Below are 21,727 nucleotides of genomic sequence, written 5' to 3'. Positions count from 1 at the left end.
TCTCTGCTTTTTCCGTCTGACTTGTTTCGCTCAGCATTACTCTCTCAAGATCCATCCATGTTGTCACAAATGTTCCTATATCATCTTTTCTTACCGCCAAATAGTATTCCATTGTGTATATATACCACATCTTCTTTATCCATTCATCTATCGAAGGACATTTTGGTTGTTTCCATGTCTTAGCCACCGTAAACAAAGCTGCAATGAACATTGGAGCACACGTGTCTTTATCTCTAAATGTTTTCAGATTTTTTGGGGAGATACCCAGGAGAGGGATTGCTGGGTCATATGGCAATTCTATTTGTAATTTTTTGAGGGACCTCCACACTGCCTTCCATAACGGCTGTACTAGTCTGCATTCCCACCAACGGTGTATGAGGGTTCCTTTTTCTCCACAGCCTCTCCAACACTTGTTACTATTTGTCTTGTTGATGATAGCCATTCTGACTGAGGTGAGGGGATATCTCATTGTGGTTTTGATCTGCATTTCTCTGATGATTAGTGATGTTGAGCATTTTTTCATATGTCTATTTGCCATTTGTATGTCCTCTTTGGAGAAATGTCTCTTCAAGTCCTCTGCCCATTTTTCAATTGGGTTGTTTGTTTGTTTTTTTGTTATTGAGTTGAATGGGTTCCTTGTATAATCTGGATATTAGCCCCTTATCAGAGGCATTGCTTGCAAAAATCTTCTCCCATTCAGTTGGTGGCCTCTTTATTTTGTCGATGGTTTCTTTTGCTGTGCAGAAGCTTTAAAGTTTCACATACTCCCATTCGTTTATTTTAGCTTTTACTTCCATTGACTTTGGAGTCAAATTCATAAAATGCTCTTTGAACCCAAGGTCCATAAGTTTAGTACCTATGTTTTCTTCTATGCAGTTTATTGTGTCAGGTCTTATGCTTAAGTCTTTGATCCATTTTGAACTAACTTTGGTACATGGTGACAAATAGCAGTCCAGTTTCATTCTTTTGCACGTGGCTATCCAATTCTCCCAGCACCAATTATTGAAGAGGCTGTCTTTCCAACATTGTATGTTTTTAGCTTCTTTGTCAAAAATTGTCTGTCCATATTTATGTGGTTTCATTTCTGGGTTCTCAATTCTACTCCATTGATCTATGTGTCTGTTTTTCTGCCAATACCATGCTGTTTTGATTATTGTAGCCCTGTAGTACAAGCCAAAGACAGGAAGTGTGATACCTCCATTATTGTTCTTTTTTCTTAAGATTGCTTTGGCTATTCAGGGTCTTTTGTGGTTCCAAACAAATCTGATGATTTTTCATTCTATTTCTTTAAAACATGCCATTGGGATTTTGGTGGGGATTGCATTGAATCTGTATATTGCTTTGGGTAATATGGCCATTTTAACTATGTTGATTCTTCCAATCCATGAGCATGGAATGACTTTCTATTTCTTGCGTCTTCTTCAATTTCTTTCAAAAATGTCTTCTGGTTTTCAGCATATACGTCTTTCATGGCCATGGTTAACTTTATTCCGAGGTATTTTATTCTTTTTGCTGCAATTGCAAAACGAGTTGTTTTTTGTATTTCTTTTTGTGAGATTTCATTGTTAGTATATAGGAAGGCAAAGGACTTTTGTGCATTGATTTTGTAGCCAGCAACTTTACTGTATTCGTTGATTGTTTCTAATAGCTTTTTGGTGGATTCTTTATGGTTTTCTATATATAGCATCATGTCATCTGCAAAGAGTGACAATTTAACTTCTTCATTCCCAATTGGGATGCCTTTTATTTCTTTCTCTTGCTTGATTGGTCTGACAAGGACTTCCGACACTATGCTGAAAAGCAGAGGTGATAGGGGACAGCCCTGTCGTGTTCCTGAACGTAGAGCAAAGGGCTTCAGTTTTTCACCATTAATTATGAGATTAGCAGAGGGCTTGTCATATATGGACTTTATTATTTTAAGGTATTTTCCTTCTATACCTATTTTATTAAGTGTTTTAATCATAAATCGATGTTGTCTCTTGTCAAACGCTTTTTCTGCATCAATTGATATAATCATATGATTTTTGTCCTTTATTTTGTTTATATGATGTATCACATTGATGGATTTGCGTATGTTGAGCCATCCTTGTGCTCCGGGGATGAACCCCACTTGGTCGTGATGAATAATCTTTTTAATGCATTGTTGTATTCGATTTGCTACAATTTTATTTATGATTTTTGCATCGGTATTCATCAGAGATATTGGACTGCAGTTTTCTTTTTTTGTGCTGTCCTTACCAGGTTTTGGTATCAGGGTAATGTTGGCCTCATAAATGAGTTAGGGAGTACTGTCTCTTCTTCAATTTCTTGGAAGAGTTTGTGCAAGATTGGTATTAGAAACTCTTTGAAGGTTTGGTAGAATTCACTAGTGAAGCCATCTGGTCCCGGACTTTTGCTTTTGGGAAGGTTTTGGATGACTGACTCAATTTCGTTACTGGTGATCGGTCTGTTTAGATTTTCCAGTTCTTCATGGTTCAGTCTTGGAAGGCTATATGTTTCTAACAACTTGTCCAATTCTTCTAGGTTGTTGAATTTGGTGGCATATAGTCAGTCCTTCATAGTATTCTTGGATGATCCTTTGTATTTCTGTGGTGTCCGTGATAACTTCCCCTTTTTTGTTTCTGATTTTGTTAATTAGTGTCTTCTCTCTTTTTATCTTTGTAAGTCTAGGCAAGGGTTTGTGAATTTTGTTAATCTTTTCAAAGAACCAGCTGTCTGTCACATTAATTTTTTCTATTGTCTTTTTGTTCTCTATTTCATTTAGTTCTGCTCTAATTTTTGTTATTTCCTTTCTTCTGCTGACCTTGGGTTTTACTTGTTCTTCTTTTTCTAGTTCTTTAAGGTGCAACATGAGGTTATTTATCTGGGAGTTTTCTTGTTTCTTGAGATAGGCTTGTAATGAGATAAATTTCCCTCTTAAAACTGCTTTCGCTGCATCCCAAAAATGTTGGTAGGATGTATTTTCATTGTAATTTGTTTCTATGTATCTTTTGATCTCTCCTCTAACTTCTTCATCGACCCAGTCGTGGTTTAAAAGTATGTTGTTTAATCTCCATGTATTTGTGTTTTTTCCCCGCTTTCTTTCTGCAGTTGATATCCAATTTCAAAGCCTTCTGATCAGAGAATATGCTTGGTATAATTTCAATCTTCTTAAATTTGTTGAGACTGGTTTTATGTCCCAATATATGGTCTATCCTTGAGAATGTTCCATGTACACTAGAAAAGAATGTATAGTCTGATGTTTTAGGATGAAGTGCTCCATATATGTCAATTACGTCCATTTCATCTAATGTGTCATTTAGGGCTACTATTTCGTTACTTATTTTCTGTTTGGATGATCTATCCATAGCTGTCAGTGATGTATTTAAGTCCCCTAGTATAATTGTGTTTTGGTCAATTTCTCCCTTTAGTTCTGTTTGTAGTTGCTTGGTGTATTTCGGTGCTCCCTGACTGGGGGCATAAATATTGATGACTGTTATGTCTTCTTGTTGTACAGTCCCCTTCACCATTATGAAATGTCCATCTTTGTCTCTTGTTATCTTTTTCACCTTGAAGTCTGTTTCATCTGATATCATTATGGCTACACCTGATTTTCTCTGGGTACCATTTGCTTGGAGTGTCAATTTCCACCCTTTCACTTTGAGTCTATGCTTGTCCTTGTAGCTGAGATGTGTCTCTTGGAGACAGCATGTGGTTGGGTTTAGTTTTTTGATCCAATATGCTACTCCGTGCCTTTTTATTGGTGAGTTCATTCCATTTACATTTAGGGTGATTATTGATATGTGAGGATTTCCTGTCATTCTATCTTCGTTTTCTGGTAAGGTTGTGTCTCCATTGTTTCTTTGCCTTTTTGTTGTTGTCTATTATTTCTGTGTGGTGGTATTCTATGATGTTTTCCTGTGTTTCTTCTTTTATTACAGTATATATTTCAGTTCTGGATTTTTTTTTTTGAGTGGTTACCCTTAAGTTTATGTAAAAGAAAGTTTGATATTTAGAGTATCCATTTTCTTCAGCATGCTTACTTTCTCTATTCCCGTATTCCGGTTCAGGCCTTTACTCTCCCCCTTTTTGAGTTTTGGTTGCCACAAATTGTCCCTGTTGATGGTGGTCGAATAGCTTCCTTTAGTATTTCTTGTAGTGCAGGTCGTGTATTAGAAAATTTCCTCAGCTTCTGTATGTCTGGAAAGGTCTTTATTCCTCTTTCATATCTAAAGGTTATCTTTGCTGGATATATTATTCTTGGCTCATGATTTCTCTCTTTCAATAGTTTGAATATTTGATTCCACTCCCTCCTGGCTTGTAGAGTTTCTGCTGAAAAATCTGATGATAATCTAATGGGCTTTCCTTTGTAAGTTACCGTCTTCTTTTCCCTGGCTACCTTGAGGATTCTTTCTTTGTCGTTGATTTTAGACAGCTTCAATACAATGTGCCTTGGAGAAGGCCTGTTGGGATTGAGGTAATTAGGTGTTCTATTTGCTTCTTGGATTCGAGGGTCCAGTTCTGTCCACAAGTTTGGGAAGTTCTCATCGACAATTTGTTTGAATATATTCTCTGTTCCCTTCTCTCTTTCTTCTCCTTCTGGTATGCCCATTATTCTTATATTGCTGTTTCTGACGGAGTCAGAAAGTTCTTGTGGAGTTTTTTCATTTCTTTTAAGACTCAAGTCTCTTTCTTCTTCCATCTGTGTAATTTCCAGGTTTTTATCTTCGATGTCACTGATTCTTTCCTCCATCTGGTCAACTCTACTACCTAAGCTGGTTATTTCATTTTTAATTTCTTCTATTGAGTTCTTAATCTCCAGAAATTCTATTTGGTTCTTTTTTAAAATTTCAATCTCTTTCATAAAATGCTCATGCTGTTCTTTGATTGCGTTTCTGAGTTCATTTAACTGCCTATCTGTGTTTTGTTACATCTCGTTGAGTTTTTTCAGAACTGCAATCTTGAATTCTCTGTCATTTAAGTCACATATTTCTGTATCTTTAAGTGCCTTTTCTGGAGATTTTTCACTTTCTTTCTGAGCTATCTTGTTGCCTTGGTTATTCATGGCGATTACTGGTTTACTATTTCTCTTCCTAGACATCTACAGGAGTGACTTCTGCAACAGGTTGATAGGAAGCAGTCTTTCTTTTGTTTTCCAGTCCTTTTGGTAGAATGTTTTATTTTTTCTCCAACTGCAGCTTATTTTTCTTCTCCCACATGGTAGTGCTATGTTTTCTCTGCACTATTCCAACTTCTCACACAGTGGGGGGATTCCCTGGGAGACGGGCTTCTCCTCTGTCAATAGTTCTTCTAGGTCACAGGGTGCAGTGTCCCGGTGGGTATACGGAGAGCTTTTGATGTTCCAAAGCTCTTCCATCTCCTGATTCAGAGCCCGTATATTTCAGCAGTTGTTTTTACTCCTGCAGGGATCCGCCCAGATAGGTGGGGTCAGGGGCGGGGTGGGTTGTGAGAGGTGTCCCAGAGCAATGGCGGCGACCACCACCACAGCCGGTCCTGCCTCCACAGCTCCCTCCCCTCTGCCGGAACTAGTTGGGCTGCGAATTTGTGTCTGTGGTCCACAGTTCTCAGAACAGCAAATATTCTGTTCTTTTGCTCTGACACTGCTACTGTTCCGCTTCTAGCACCGGGCAGGTGGGGGCGGGGCGAGCTCTGGGAGGGGTGGAAGGGGGCGGCTAGTCTCAGTGCCTAAGGCTCCGTTCTCTGCTCGGCAGTGCGGGCTTAAACCACCGTTTTCAGCCTCTTCCCTCAGTCCTTTCTCCGAGGTCTCTGCCGTGAGCGTTGGGTTCAACCGTGTTATATGCTGCCCCTCAGCCCTGTGGGCCATAAGCGGAGCCCTAGCAGTCTGAGTTCTTCCCTCTCCAGCAGCTGCGGTAGTTCAGGGGAGCAGCCACCCGTGGAGTTTTTGTTGTTCAATTCGTTGTAATTTCCAGGGGAGCCCCACAGAGGCTCACCTCATGCCGCCATTTTTCCGGAAGTCCCTACAGTTGTTTTTTATAGATGGCTCATTAAGACTATTACATAGCAGTCTAAAGGGTTTAATGTCATTCCATTCCATAAGCAAGCAAGAGTTTAGCTTTTCACCTCCCATTAACAGTAGTAGAATTGAGGTGTGAAGATTGTGTCTGTTCCAGTGAATGGCATTGGGCCTAGACAAGGCACCCGAGTTCCTGAGTTACTTTTGCAAATTGTTTTTATGGTGATCCGACTGTAATCATTATATTCAAGTTGTAATTTCAGATGTTCTAGGGACATACACATTCACCAAAAGAAAAATGGTGGTATCACAACATCTACCATGAAAAGCATTTAACCTAATTAATTTAGATCCTTCTAAATTAAATTATGTAAGCAGTTGAAAAAGGACTTAGCGCAAATTCGCATTGTAGGGGTCACTAAAACAAAACAAAACTGTAGAATAACCAAGATAGCTTAGAATACCACATTCAATGGTCTACATTTTTCAAATACAATAGAAAAAATGTTTTAAAGCAAACATATGGTGATAGAAGTAGAACAGACTCTGGGTGGTGAACACACAATGTGATATATAGCTGATGTGTTACAGAACTGTACACCTGAAATCTATGTAACTTTACTAACCATTGTCACCCTAATAAATTTAATTTAAAAAAAACAGACATCCCAGACCAGGAGCCCACAGACTAAACTGTGCTTTATTGGGTTCACATAGTGGTGGTGACAGTGATGATATTTTTGTCGTTTAGTGTGACTTATGTTCCACAATTTAAAAATAGAGACGTGTCACCTATAAATCTCCATTTCAAGCCTCTCATGAACAATTAGAAAATCTAGTAACTCTGGACTCATATTCCTACCTGGTGGCATTCAACTAGTGCCAAGTAGCAGCAGCTTCCCTTAAACTGGACACTTGCTCTCTCAGTTCACTCCCAACATACTTGGTTCCCTTTCATACTGTCCATCTCATTCATGTATGTCACCTGCCTTACCACTTCAGCCATATAACTGTACGCCTCTGATTCAAATATGACTTCCCTAGTCATTGAAGGTGACCTTTGAATAAAGTAAATTATATTAAGTTCAATGTTATTTATTAAAATTGTTATTATACTTTAAGATAACCAATGGCCTCCTTCTAAAACAACATTTTATACGTTAGGCATTTCCTCTCCTTCTAAATAATGAATGAACAAAATTATGTATGCCTTCTACCATTTAATTGCAGACCACACCCTAAAACAAGGCTCGACTTGCAAATGATGACAGATTGTATCAGTCTTTTTCCATTGCTGGGAAAGTCATTCAAAGCATACATCTGCATCCTGGTAAATTATTTTAGTCACATCTTATTTGTATGGGAAGACTAGAAATTTGGAAATCAACTTTCCTATTTTCCATGGAATGGTCATTCAGTTAAAAGCATAAAACAATTATCCCCAAGGCAACCATAGGAATCTACTTCCAACATAGTTTATACGTTTGTCCAAAAATATATGTGTGTCCAAAAATTATACACGTGTTCAAAAATTTCCAGATTCACAGAATCAGAAAATTGAATCTGTGATATTCTAAAACATTAGAAACTGTCAGTGTCTGATAGAAGGAGAAGCCACAAAGAAAGTAATTTTTAAGTCGGGTTTAAACTGTTGCACTTTCAGTGTTTCTAAGGAATAAATGAGATATTATAATAAATGTATTATGTTGTATGATTTCATGCAACAGCAGTCACTTCATTCAATACCTTGAATAATCCAAACTTAAAAATATATTAACTCCTCTAGACACATCAAGGAAAAGGCATTTCTGGGAACTATGATTCCAATTTCAGAAAGGCAAGGAATGACTTACCAAAACTTCTTGGGCTCTTTGGCAACGCCGAGGTATTCCTATTGAAAGGCCACATTGGTACACTCACCCATTTGTGTGGGAGTACTACACACTGCTAACAATTTCACACAATATATATGTACGGTTTCCTTATTTTCTAAATTTAGTATGCAACTGTTGTGATACCTTACCATATCTTTAAGTGTTAATAATCTTGTGGTTTGACCTGAGTCATATTATTGTCTAATTAAAAGCAGAAATGGTTGTAAGGGGGATCGAATATATGGTGATGGAAGGAGAACTGACTCTGGGTGATGAACACACAATGGGATTTATAGATGATGTAATACAGAATTGTACACCTGAAATCTATGTAATTTTACTAACAATTGTCACCCCAATAAATTTAATAAAATAAAATTAAGAAAAAAAAAGCAGAAATGGCATAATATTAGGAAATCAATGTATCTCAGTTTCATTATCCTCAGGTATACTGGCCACACCTGTTCACTTTTAACCTTTCCTCCCCTTTTTTGGGTCTTCAGAGGACTGCTTAGACCCAATGTGTTCCAGCCATGGCATCTGTGTGAAAGGAGAATGTCACTGTTCTACTGGTTGGGGAGGAATCAACTGTGAAACTCCACTTCCTATATGTCAAGAACAGTGCTCAGGCCATGGGACTTTTCTTCTAGACACTGGAATGTGCAACTGTGACCCCAAGTGGACAGGATCTGACTGCTCAACAGGTACATTGGAGTTATTCTCATTTCCTTCCTCCACTCCCATGTTCTCACTGGTCTTTGCCTTAAGGTAGTACTCCTTAAAGTCTGATCTGTATGCCTTTCATGGGTCATGAGGGGCTTTCAAGAATTTCCTAGGCTAGTATTTACTGGGTTTTTAAAACAACAGACTGCTGGGTTTTTAATCACACCTTTCATTGTCATACATCTATGCTAGGACTTCTGTCTTCATTCTATATTCTCTTATAGTTATTTTCTCCATTCCCAAGTCTCTCACTGTCAGTTCTATACAGATTATTTCAAATCTATGCTTACCCAAATTCAAATAATCCTTCATTTCCAACTATCTGCTGAATATTTCCACTGGGTGTCCCATCACTTGTACATACAACTTAGCCCAGGAAATCTCTCTACTCTATTTGTATATTACCATGTTGTTGCCCAATTACTCTTCTCATAACTGTGTTTTCATTTTTCTATTCCCTACTCTAACATCATCCACAGTTCACCATTCTCTATAAACTTGAAATATCCTGTTATTACAAGTGCAACACAAACTATTTTAAATCTCTATCTCCATCCTGTCTTTGACTTCTGCTTTCTGCATTAATCCCTCTTTCTGCTATAGTAATCTGTGTGCTGTTCTTAACCCCAATACATCATATGTCCACACTTTTCTCTATGCCCTTTCCTCAGCAAGGAATACTGTTACCTTCTCACCTGTGAAATTCCAACCCATCCCCCCAGACCAACTAAAGTTTTAGACATTCTATAAAACCTTTCCTGATCACATCAATAGGATCCTCTGAAATTCTATCGTGCTCATTGCTAGAGAGTAAAAAAAAGAATCATGATGTAGGTATTTGTATATGAGGTCAGACAATTAAGTTCACGAACTCATCCTAGAAAAAGTGCTACATGCCTCATCACTGAATATCACTATGGTCACGTTTGAAGTACTCCCCTTGGGAAGCTATGCACCAATGCCAGCATCTAATCCACCTTTCAAAGCAATTTTGAAACTCTTTTTTCTGGAATGGCCATCAGAGCTGTCATTGTATTACCCTTTATGTCCTGAATGTCATCAAAATGTCTTCCTTTCAATATTTCCTTTATCTTCTGGTAAAGAAAGAAGTCATGGGGGGGGGCACATCAGGAGAGTAGGAAGGGTGTTCAAATACAGCTATTTATTTACTGGCTAAAAATTCCCTCACAGACAGTGCCATGTGAGCTGGTGCACTGTCATGATTAGAGTTTCCGGGTGGGAAATCCTGCCCGTTCTCAGGAATGTTTTTCACATTCCCATTCCTGAATCCTGAGGTATAAACTGTTTTCTGTTCTCCACAATGAATTGTTTCCACAAAGTGACAGCGTGTACTACCAACCACCTAGGTTCAAGGAGCCGATTTTCCTGATTTCCCGACCAACTTTTCTTGGGATTTGGGAATGGGAAAGCGAGGAAAATTCAAGAGAATGGTCAGGAATTCTGCCTGGAAACCCTAGTCATGATGCAAGAGCCATGAACTGTTGGCAAAACGTTCAGATCATCTAACTTTTTCATGCAGCCGTTTCAGCACTTCCAAATAGTAAACGTAATTAACTGTCCAGTTGGTACAAATTCATAATGAATAATCCCTCTGATATCAGAAAACGGTTAGCAACATCATTGCAACAAGTTCATGAACTTAGTTGTCAGACCTCATACATTACTTGTTTTTCCTCCTACACTAAAAATAAGGGATCGTTCTTTTTTTAATTTTTTGCAACAAGCCTTTGCCTGTGAATTTTATTGATGTAAAATCACATGTGATAAGCAGGAGGTATAGGTACTCTTTCAGAGTTTTTGTACCACTGAATTAGCTCATGAGCTAAAAAGACCACAATCCTGTGCTGTAAAGAAACAGAAGAATCCTTCTGTTAAGAGAATGAATTCTAACGTAATAACTTCATTGTACAAAATTTTGTCACATCACATAGAAATAATGTGGGAGAGAGGATTGTATTTTACAATTTCAGAAAATGATTAAAATGCTAACGACAATGTGATAATAACTAAAATTCAGATCTTAAACATACTCCATTTATATAGTTAGCAAATATGTGTACCTACTATGTGCTTGGCATAGGAGATATAGTGGTAAACAAGATGAATGTGCTCCTTGCACAAAAGGAGCTTATTGTCTAGTGGAAGAGACACACTGAACAAGTTAGAAGAGGGTTACAAAAGGGAAGTGACTGGGCATCATGGGATCATATAGTATAGCTCTATGTTGATTATTAACTTACTAAATATTATTGAACACCTTCCATCTTTTCATGAGTCAGATATCATGGCCTAGAGTTTCAAGTTTAAAATAATAATGTTAACATTAATATTACTATTAGAGCACAAGTTTATATAACAATTATGTATTAAGCATAGTGTTGTACATATACGATGAGGTGTGATCAAAAAGTACAGTGAATGCTTACATAAAATAATATTACTAAAAGACACATTGCCATTAATCCCTCTCATCACTTCGAACACACTTATCGCATCATTCTTGCCACTTTCTGAAACAGTTCTGGAAGTCCTCTTTTGTGAGTGTCTTTAGTTGTGCTGTCATGGCTGCCTCGATATCCTGAATCATTTTGACTTTGGGGAAGAGCCAGAAGTCGGACGGTGACAGATCCTATGAATAAGGTGGATGAGGACACACTGTACTGTTTTTATTTGACAGAAATTGGTATATACCAGAAGCGATATATGACATGCAGGGTTGTCATGGTGGAGGATAATTTACGACACACTTTAAAACACACCTTCTCTCAACCATAGCTCACACACCACCTGACTGACTGCACTGAACATGTTGGAAATTGTCACACACTCTGTTACTGAGGTTCTACGTGCTGCTTCCCATATTGAATATCCCTGCCTTTCCATGGGATGGCACTCAGCAGCAGAAGCATTCACTGTATTTTGTGACCACAACGAAAAGGCTCTGTGTTACACATCGCTTCTGGTACAGCAATTTCTGTCAAATAAAAACATTATGGGGCCGGCCCGGTGGCTCAGGCGGTTGGAGTTCCATGCTCCTAACTCCGAAGGCTGCCGGTTCGATTCCCACATGGGCCAGTGGGCTCTCAACCACAAGGTTGCCAGTTCAACTCATCGAGTCCCGCAAGGGATGGTGGTCTCCGCCCCTTGCAAATAAGATTGAACACAGCACCTTGAGCTGAGCAGCCTCCCGGATGGCTCAGTTGGTTGGAGCGCGGGCTCTCAATTGCCAGTTCGATTCCTCGAGTCCCACAAGGGATGGTGGGCAGTGCCCCCTGCAACTAAGATTGAACACGGCACCTTGAGCTGAGCTGCCGCTGAGCTCCCAGATGGCTCAGTTGGTTGGAGCACGTCCTCTCAACCACAAGGTTGCCAGTTTGACTCCCGCAAGGGATGGTGGGCTGTGCCCCCTGCAACTAGAAAACGGCAACTGGACCTGGAGCTGAACTGCGCCCTCCACAACTAAGACTGAAAGGACAACAACTTGAAGCTGAACAGTACCCTCCACAACTAAGATTGAAAGGACAACAACTTGACTTGGAAAAAAAAAGTCCTGGAAGTACACACTGTTCCCCAATATAGTCCTGTTCCCCTTCCCCAATAAAAACAAAAAATAAAAAAATAAAAAAAAAAACATTATGGTGTGTCCTCATCCACCTTATTCACAGGATCTGGCACCTTGCGACTTCTGGCTCTTCCCCAAAGTCAAAATGATTCAAGACATCGAGGCAGCCACAACAGCGCAACTAAAGACACTTATAAAAGAGTACTTCCAGAATTGCTTCAGGAAGTGCCAAGAATGATAGGATAAGTGTATTTGAAGCAAGGGGGAGTATTTTGATGTATAATGTGTCTTTTTCTGTAATATTCTTTTTATTTAAACATGCACTGTATTGTTTGATCACACCTTGTATTCACTTAATCTTCACAATAACTCTATTATAATTACACCCGCTTTGTAAATGAGGAAACTGAAGCACAGGGAGGTTAAATAACTTGCCCAAAGTTACCTATATAACAAGTTTCAAAGTTAGAATTTGGAGTAAGTTATTCAGGCTTCACATTCTTTGCATTTAACCACTGCACTATACTGTCCTCTAGGAGCCCATCATCTAATTCATCATGTGTAAAAAAGTATTGGTGGACTATGTCCAGAGCCACAGACTGCAGAGCACAAAGAGGGAGCAGTAGGTTATTTCTGTGAAAAGAGGCCATACAGTCAGGCTAGACTTTAGAGAAATCTTAATACTTGAATGAACACTAGACAGATGATTACAGCAGATTCTTGAATATGCCATTTTGTTCAACGTAATTTTGTTATAATGTTGATGAGATGCAGAAGGTAGTTAAGTCTTGTTTATATCAATTAGCCTATGGTAAAATTGGTTTCTGTGTACATCATTTCACTTAAAGTAGCAGAACCTATCAACAACATTAAGTAAGGACTTACCATACATGTTTTTCAGGTAGACAAAAGAGGAAAGAACATTCCAGGCAGAAGGAGTAACTTAAAGAAATAGAGATGTAAGTCCAAATGAAACATTTGGAATCTTACAAGTCAATGGGTATAAGTGCAGTCTAAGAGTCCAGAAGAAGGTAAAATTGGAGAGATGGGCAGGAGCCAGACACTGGGAGTTTTATTTACACACCATGCTAAGGAATTGGCCTTTCCTGTTGACACAGTAAGAAGCCACTGAGTGGTTTATAACAAACTGCATTTAAGATGGACCACTTTGATGGCGACTAAGATGACCAATTAGAGATGGATGATATAGGGCCATAAAGGGCAAGTGCGATGTTATTACTGGAGTAAACCAGGAGTAAATGGTGAGGAGGACCTGAACTGAAACTGCAGTTGTGAGAACGGTGAAATGGAGACAGATCAGAAAAGCGTAGAATAGAGAAAGTAAGGAAACAGGAATAACTACTTTTGGTGGTTGGGAAAAAAGAAAGCACCACAAGCTGAGAGAGAAAAGCATAGATGGAAAAGCAGGTTTGGGGCAGGGGGACAGGACATGGTGAGTTCAGTTGTGGATGTGCTGAATTGAAGGTATCTACAGAAGATCCAGGTGAATATGTCCAGTGAAGGATTGATAGTCAAGATTGGAATTTATGGGAGAATTCTGAGCTGGATAAAAATAGTTGGGACATAATTTGGACCATAGGAAAGAACTTTCTTGTCCAGGAAAAGTGGAAAATGAGAATGAAGTCAGAACCCTAGAGAACACCAACATTTAATATATTTACCATGATAAGGTCCTTAACGTTGAATCAAAAATTTGCCTCTATATATGGCTTAATAAACACTTAGTGATTGAATAGTGATGCTGTGCCACACAATACCTTCCTCAAGCCACTCACATCCCTTATGTTGTCCTTCCTAATGCCTCAGAATTGTGTAAAATTTCAGATAATATACCACTCATCAGGTGCACAAATTCAAATATTTGTATTTCCAATGAATTGTCATTAAATTCAATGTATTGAGAGTTTATCTTTGCCCAGCTCACTCCTCCTTCTTAATACAAAAAGAAGACATGTATCAGTTCTGTCAGCAAAGAAGAAAATCACTCAGAAGGGGAGGAAAAGGCTAAATACGAACATCTTTCTACACTTGCTCTCCTTCCCTCTCTCTCAGATGAAGTACCTTAAACCTTATCCTACTCCACCCTCACTTCAAACCACGCTTACTCACCAATACAAACCAAATGACGAAGGGGAAAATCATAGCCCCACAGAAGATTACATCTCGAAGAAAGGGTAGAGATATCTAGTTCAGTGTTTCACAAATGTGATGGCTTCTAGTTCACCTGCCTTAACATCCCTAAGGAGTCCAATACACTGAGGCACAGAAAGGTTAAGCAGTTTGTCCTTGGGTGTGAGGGCCATCCCACCATTCTAACCTGCTCATTTAATTGTTCATTTACCAAACATTTATTAAACCCCTATTATGTCCCTGTCAGCATGTCAGGCAATGGGATATTTTATGATGAAACCGATCTATAGTTGAGGAGACAATTGTGAATAAATATATAGAATATCTTTCACCAAGTCCTATAAAAGGGAGAGAGATGCAATATTCAGGGTGTATTTAACAATACCTAAAGGTCTAAGAATTAGTCACAAAAGACTTCACAGATCATGAAGGGCCCTATATGCCATATGTAGGAGTTTGGACTTCATCCTGAGGACAATAGAAAAGCCATAGAAGGGGTTTAAAGAGATTAGCATTATGACTGTTTGCATTTTAGAAAGATCACTCTGAAAATGGTTTGGAGAATAGAATGGAAAATGATGAATACGTGATATAAGGGAATTTAAGTACAGATGGAGAAGAAAGGACAGACATGAGGAAATAGGACTTGGTTACTGTGTAAGTGTAAGGGGAGGCAGGAATTTTCACTCATTCTATGATTTCTACACTGCTAGATTGGATGAATAGTAACACACCGCTAACGGAGATATGAAATACTCATCTATTAAACAAATTTTCATTGAGCAACTACTATGTGCCATGTGCTCGGCTCTTGGAATACATCAGTGAGGAAAGCAATGCTTCCTGCACTTGTGGAGTTTACAGTGTGTAGGGAGGGACAGATGGTAAACAACAAGCAAGAAATATACAAGTTTCTGAAACACAAGGAAACTGAGGGCAAGAAAGGTTAAATAACTTGTCCAAGGCCATAGACCTGGCTAGTTGCAAGTTGCAAACCTCCAAGTAGAAACTCTGTCTGTTGATTTTTTTTCCACGTGTAACTTTTTTTCAGTCCTCCACCTTCAGCCCCACCAAAAGAAGAAGAAAGAGTTAGACAAGGAGCTGGAACTCAGGTAGATAGATTAGTTTACTGAAACTGGAAAGTCCAAGGAGATGAAGGACATCAAATGTCAAGTGCATGAATGACACATGTTTGTCCAGAGATCCTGGACTAAAGCCACCCATTCATCCATTCTGGACCCAATAGAAAAGGAACACTCGAAGCATCTCTTGTTCAAAGAAGCATAAGGATAGATAGGTATGACCCAAAACTCAGCAGCCTCTCAGGCTACATACAAGCTTCCTAATAAAACTACCAACTTGAAAAAGGGGAAGGAAATGCTTTCCAAATAATCTCCAGTGTCATGGTAGAAACAGTCCTTCTCTGATTTTTAAGCTCCACAAATATTTTCCCACAGAGCATATTTAACAATCAAGATGATGTCACTGTGCAGTCTTTTAATTGAGTGTGCTCAGTACTGGAAACAATTTAACATCTGATTTTTATAATGGATCATATCATTTCAAAGGTGGATATGCTCTTTGCCATTGATCATTTCCTTCCCCTAAGCACATGAAGCTTAGCTGTTAGCATGTTGACTGTGTTGCTCTGATACTAAGGGGACTGCAGTGAATGGTTTACTGATTATTTTCAGACTGTTTTGTAGGTACATAGAGTATTGTCAGTTGCACTGAATTGATATAGGCTTCTTTAACCTGATGGTCTCATGGTACTTCACAAAGGTTAACTCATTAGCCTATAAAAAAAACCTCAAGAGGAATACAATAGAAGCTTGTTACGACGTGGTTTAGATTTGGATATACCACAGGTCAAATTATATTCCTTTAAAATGTCCTGAAATCTCAGTAATTCATTTAACCTATACTAAGGATATTGGCCCGAACCTCTAATATGAGCATTGTAAACCACATCTACTATATTTCTTTCATAAAATCTGGTTTCACTTAGTCACATAGACTTTGAGGAGAAACATTAAAGCAAAGTTTAGAACTTTGTACTCCTCTCTTCTTGATGAAACTTCTTCTGAGATCTATTGTTATTCACAGATGACTGACTGTGAAATTCATAGAAGGTAAGCATTCGTAGAGAGAATTCTTGCCCTTCTCTACCGTGATCTCCTCATATTATATCGTACCTTTCAAATGGATTAATCAACCAGAGAGATATGAAACATTAGGTCCATTGTTATTTCTGAACATCTTATTTGCTATACAACAGAAATCATGAGGTACTATCATTGTGTAGCCGATCTAAGCAAGATTAGTTCCTGAAGCTCCCATAAGGCTGTTATAAGGATATTTGTTTTCAGGCCATTCTATGACAAATGGCTATCTTATCTGTACCTCAGAGAGATGACTCTGTGTGTGTGTGTGTGCGTGCGCGCGTGTTCACAGCACAGTGACCTTGCGTAACTCACTTAGCTTCTTTGAGTCTCAGCTGCCTCATTTTGAAATGGTAGATTAGCCAAATGGCCCTTGAGGCCCCTTCCAACACTGAGACACTGATCTATGATTCTTGCTCCTGTATATTGAGCTGTTGACACTGATTATGAATGGCTCATATAAACAGTCCATAAACTCTCTTAACTCCATATCATTTATGGTGAGAAAATATTCATTATAAATAGTTTTGTTTTCATTATAAAGACATCCACACTTTGATATATAGACCATGTTGTTTGAGAATTTACCACTCTTTATAGAGATATACATGCACACACGTAAACATGTGTGTATGTGTGTGTGTGTATATATATATATATCTTCATTATAAAATGCCTCATTATGTTTTTAAGTGTTCCCTAATGGATGGTGATATGATCTACTAATAAAACAGATAATTAGAGAAGGAAATTGTATGAAGCTCATATAATTATTGTTGCTAGGGAAACTTTCATTGATTATATAAATACCATATGCTTTCAAAACATTATTAGGTTTCTCCTTTATTGAAAGTGCCAATAATCAAAAAAATTTTATCTGACTCTACAGATCTATCACATACAATATATCACTTCTCCTGCAATTTCAAAGTATTGATTAGGCCATTTGAATTGATTAGTGTGTACACTCTATTTTTCCTACAGACATTATGGTAACAGCAGTGTCATACATGCCATTTGGTAAAGTTTTGTTCAAAGTGTAAAGCACCTGCTATAGGCACAACTATGTAGCTATTAATCACGCCATTGAGGACAAAAATCCACTCATATATAAAGTAACTAGAATTTAGCATCTTCAATAGAAAACAGATAATTAATGTATCCAGATTATAAACTGATGAGTGCAGGTTCTTTTCCATATTCAATTCTGGACACACACCTAGATTTCTTAGGAACAGTAGCTCAGTTCTCAGAAGAAATATTTCTATTAGTTAGCAAACAATGTTCACATATCATAATGCTATAAATTGCCTGGACTTAATGAAAAGCTCAAATATAGACAGTTAGTCATTGAAACATGATGGGAAGTTTTGTAGTGCTTTTTAGCATATAAGGACAAAAGGCTTATGACTATTTATTATGTAGGCTTAATTATCTTTAACTTGCTATTTGAAGTATGACAACTTCTAATCAAATTTTTTATAAGTTTTATTGGGGAATATTGGGGGACAGTGTGCTTCTCCAGGACCCATCAGCTCCAGGCAGTTGTCCTTCAATCTAGTTGGGGAGGGTGCAGCTCCGCTCCCAATCCAGTCACCGTTTTCAATCTTTAGTTGCAGGGGGATGCAGCCCACCATCCCATGCAGGAATTGAACCAGCAACCTTGTTGTTGAGAGCTCACGCTTTAACCAACTGAGCCATCCGGCTGCCCCTCTGGAAGCTCAGCGTCAGCTCATTGTCTTCAATCTAGTTGTGGAGGACACAGCTCACTGGCCCATGTGAGAATCAAACTGGCAACCCGGCTGTTTAGAATTTGTGCTCCAACCAGCTGAGCCATCAGGCTGCCCCTGATCAAATTTATTTTAAAATAATTCTTTTTCTACTCAGTAGAAAATAAAGGGTAACCCTTCAGGTGACTCTGATTAGATAAAAACAAACCCCTGCTTAAAACATAGCAGCTGCACCATTAACACTAGAGTGAAGTCAAAACATTAACTCTAGATTATTGAATCAGAAAGTGGAATTCATTGGTAGCACTAGAAATGAACCCAAAAGCATCCTTAGGAGAATTCTAAGTCAAATTAAGTGTGTAAGACTGAATCCACAAAATTTTCTTTGGGAAATAGATATGAAATGGAAAAAAATTAAAATCACACTATTATCATGATTTACTAGCAACAAATCCTACTCCAATGGTTTGTCATCAACTAAGTCTTTTGGGGGGTTGGGGGATTCTCAAGTGAAAATAGAAATTAAACCCCAAAATATTCTCAGATGCAAAAATCCCTTATCTTCGTAAAAGAGAGTTCATTTAATGGCCATAAGACTATATACATAGTGAGGTCATTCAAGGCACATAAAATATCAAATGTTTTAAAAATGTATACTTTACATTTTGTTCTGGGACAATAAAAAGCACACCTGTTATGCCATCATTAGCAGCAGCAATGCAAAAATCCAGTGAAACTTTTGACAATTTGACAAATTTGAACTAACAGGAAAATTTGCAGCTGCCTTTCTGTAAATCTGTTCGAGGACATTAAAGCTCTAAACTTGTTTTTCAAACCAGGGATGTATATTTTTAAAAGGTGGCAATTATGAAACAAGAAAATGTAAGTAAACATCAGTGTGAGTATGCGTGATTATTTACGTTGTTTAAATACAGTTAATAATAAGGAATGCATTTGGACAGACCAATTGGAACATCAAAAGAAAACAGGCAAATTTTGTATTTTTCTATTGAATGCATTCTTCTCATTTACTCAACCTCTTATTCTGAGTCCCAGGTTTTTTGCTATTTGGCATTTTTCTCAATTCATGTTTAGCTACATGAACTGAAATGAGACCTACAAAAGGATGTTTCTAAAGGGTGGATTTGGCCATGTAGATGAGATACTGTAGGGAAAGTGGCCACCTGCCCCACCACCACATTGTGACCATGGCAGTCCTCTTGACAGAGGAGGAGAATTAGAAGGGCTGTATGTGGAGACGGCTGAGAGGGGTTGAAGGAAACCAGAATTTAAATTTGCAAAATTGGTAGCCAGGACATGGGGATGGATCCAAACAAGTTATCCCAATCCTGCTGCCAAAATCAGATGATTGGAGATAGACAAGCACCCCATATATCTCCCACAAATACATTGAATGATATTTTCATTCCTGCATTACCTGCGTAACCTGCATAACCTGCATTAATCTGATGGCTTTAATTTTTTTCTCCAAATGCTCACATACCCATTTTCTTCTTCATTTCAACATTATGGCCATGATGTGGCCTCATGATTAAAATTTGTATAGCATATCAGCCTTGATGATACAAAATACCTGCAGAACCACCCCAGAGATTATACACACACACACACACACACACACACATATCACTGGAGAGGAGAAGAGGGATAGGAGGGACAGAGAGTAGTCTTTCATTAAAGTGTAAGGACAAAACATTTTCACCTGGAAACCTGGTAAGTTGGAGCTCATAGAAATTCTGAATGGGTACTTGCCTCTGCTATAAAGAACTTGATTTGTACCCAGGCTTCCACATTCCCAATAACCTAGAAAAAATTATATTACTCTCATAACGTCCATAAGGTGTAAGTAAGGTAGATAATAGTTTCCTAATTTTATTGTTGATGGAACTAATTTCCTGTGAGACACAGGACAACATACTTTATTGTATATGCTTCAAAGTTGAGGCTGGCAATAGAATTCACAGCCCAATGCCCTGTCCAGTGTGGATAAATTTTTTTTATCCTGCTTGTGACTTGCTGAGCTTCTTGAATATAAAGACCCATGCCTTTCATAAATCATATAAATGTTTAGTCATTATCTCATTGAATCTTGAGTTTTTCCCACATTCTCTTTTCGGAAGTTTCATTAGACTGTCCCACTCTGGCCTGTATGTCTTTTACTTCTTTTTTCTATTTTCTATTTAGTTGTTTCTCTGTTATATTGTATACAATTTCCTCAAATCTGTCTTCTGGCTTACTAAATATCTCTTTGTCTGTGTTTATTATGATGTTTAATCCTTCTATTTAATTTTTAATTTCAGTTATTACTTTTTATTTCTAAAATTTTATTTTAGTTTTTTTCCGGATATTCCTCATCAGTTTTTGGTAATTGATTGCTCCTTAATCCTGTTTTGGTTACTCTGTTTTCTTTAAACATAGTTATTTTATATGCTGCATCTGATAAATATAGCATGTTCAGTCTTTGGGGGTCTAGGTCTATGGCTTGTTTTTTCCATCAACTCCTGCATATGATGGCTTTCTTTCTTGTTTCTGTTTTGTTTTGTTTTTATTGTGAGTTTAAATATGTTGAAATTCTCTCTAAGTCCTGTATGAAGAAAGTATTCCCCTAGGGAGCATATACATCTGTTTCTATCAGTGAACTGTCTGCACTACAGATAAGGGAAAACTTTAAATTAAAAATCTCAGGTTACACGTTTTTGAACCATACAGATAATATAAATTGAGACCCCAAACCCACAGGAAACTTGGTTAGTGACCATAAAGTTTCAGAAGAGACTTGTTTTTTAATATCTTCAGAGACCCAAGTTTGAGACCGATCATTTTCTTCTAGTCTGTGTTTGCAAGGCACAGTTTCTTCTAGATTAGTTTCAAATATTGACCCCTGATCCCATGCAGGTCCAAGGTTTAGCTAACAGTCTGTTCCCCACTTTGGACCGTCACCAAAACTCTGGGTCACCCATATCAGCAGATGCCTCCAATGCTCTGGGAGAGTGCTGAGTTTCCATGTAATCATGGGCAAATCAACCACTATGAGTCTCAGTTTACACATCTGCAAAATGGATTTTTCAGCTAAATTCACATTTAAATTTACTTTTAGTAATTAAGAGTTTTTTCACTCTTAAGTGGAGAAAAAATGTTAAGTTCCAGTTCAATGAAGAATTAGTTCGACTAAAGTATAGGTCAACATATTAGAGTCCAAAAAACCTAGAAGAGTTCATTCCATGCCAGCAAAATATTTCAGTTAATGTGCATTCGAAGAATGTCAGAGACGTATTGCTCAAAAGATATTTCTGAAACCATAGACGTCAAAGTTAACAGTGGAATCAAGAACAAACAGTTTCAACAATCAAAAAAGCTTCCTGCACTTCTCTGCTAGGTTCATTCCATTTTTAAATCGAATTCTGCATGTCAAACAATGAAAGTTAAAACACTAAATACTATTGCCTACTTTATTTTCCATCAATCTTCCCTTTGTTCATTTCTTCTTTGACAGACTTGTTGGTATAATC

General features: G+C 38.0%; 1 protein-coding gene across 8 annotated transcripts in view; it reads left to right on the top strand.

The window, feature by feature from the left end:
- Positions 1 to 21,727, top strand: part of TENM1 (teneurin transmembrane protein 1) — a 1,194,370-nt gene that overhangs the window by 850,235 nt on the left and 322,408 nt on the right. For 7 of the 8 annotated variants that reach the window (XM_074324280.2, XM_074324276.2, XM_088794943.1 and 4 more), the window contains one exon: positions 8,352 to 8,552. The exons of the other annotated variant lie outside the window; for it this stretch is intronic. In XM_074324280.2, coding sequence (XP_074180381.1) covers positions 8,352 to 8,552 — 201 coding nt within the window. The remainder of the gene's footprint in view (positions 1 to 8,351; positions 8,553 to 21,727) is intronic. 8 annotated transcript variants of the gene reach the window in all.

The sequence above is a fragment of the Rhinolophus sinicus genome, chromosome 18 (genome assembly GCF_057876585.1).
Source record: "Rhinolophus sinicus isolate RSI-liver-muscle chromosome 18, RSI-T2T, whole genome shotgun sequence".
NCBI lineage: Eukaryota > Metazoa > Chordata > Mammalia > Chiroptera > Rhinolophidae > Rhinolophus > Rhinolophus sinicus.
Note: the sequence above shows the minus strand (reverse complement) of the source record. Positions and strands in the feature narration are given on the sequence as shown.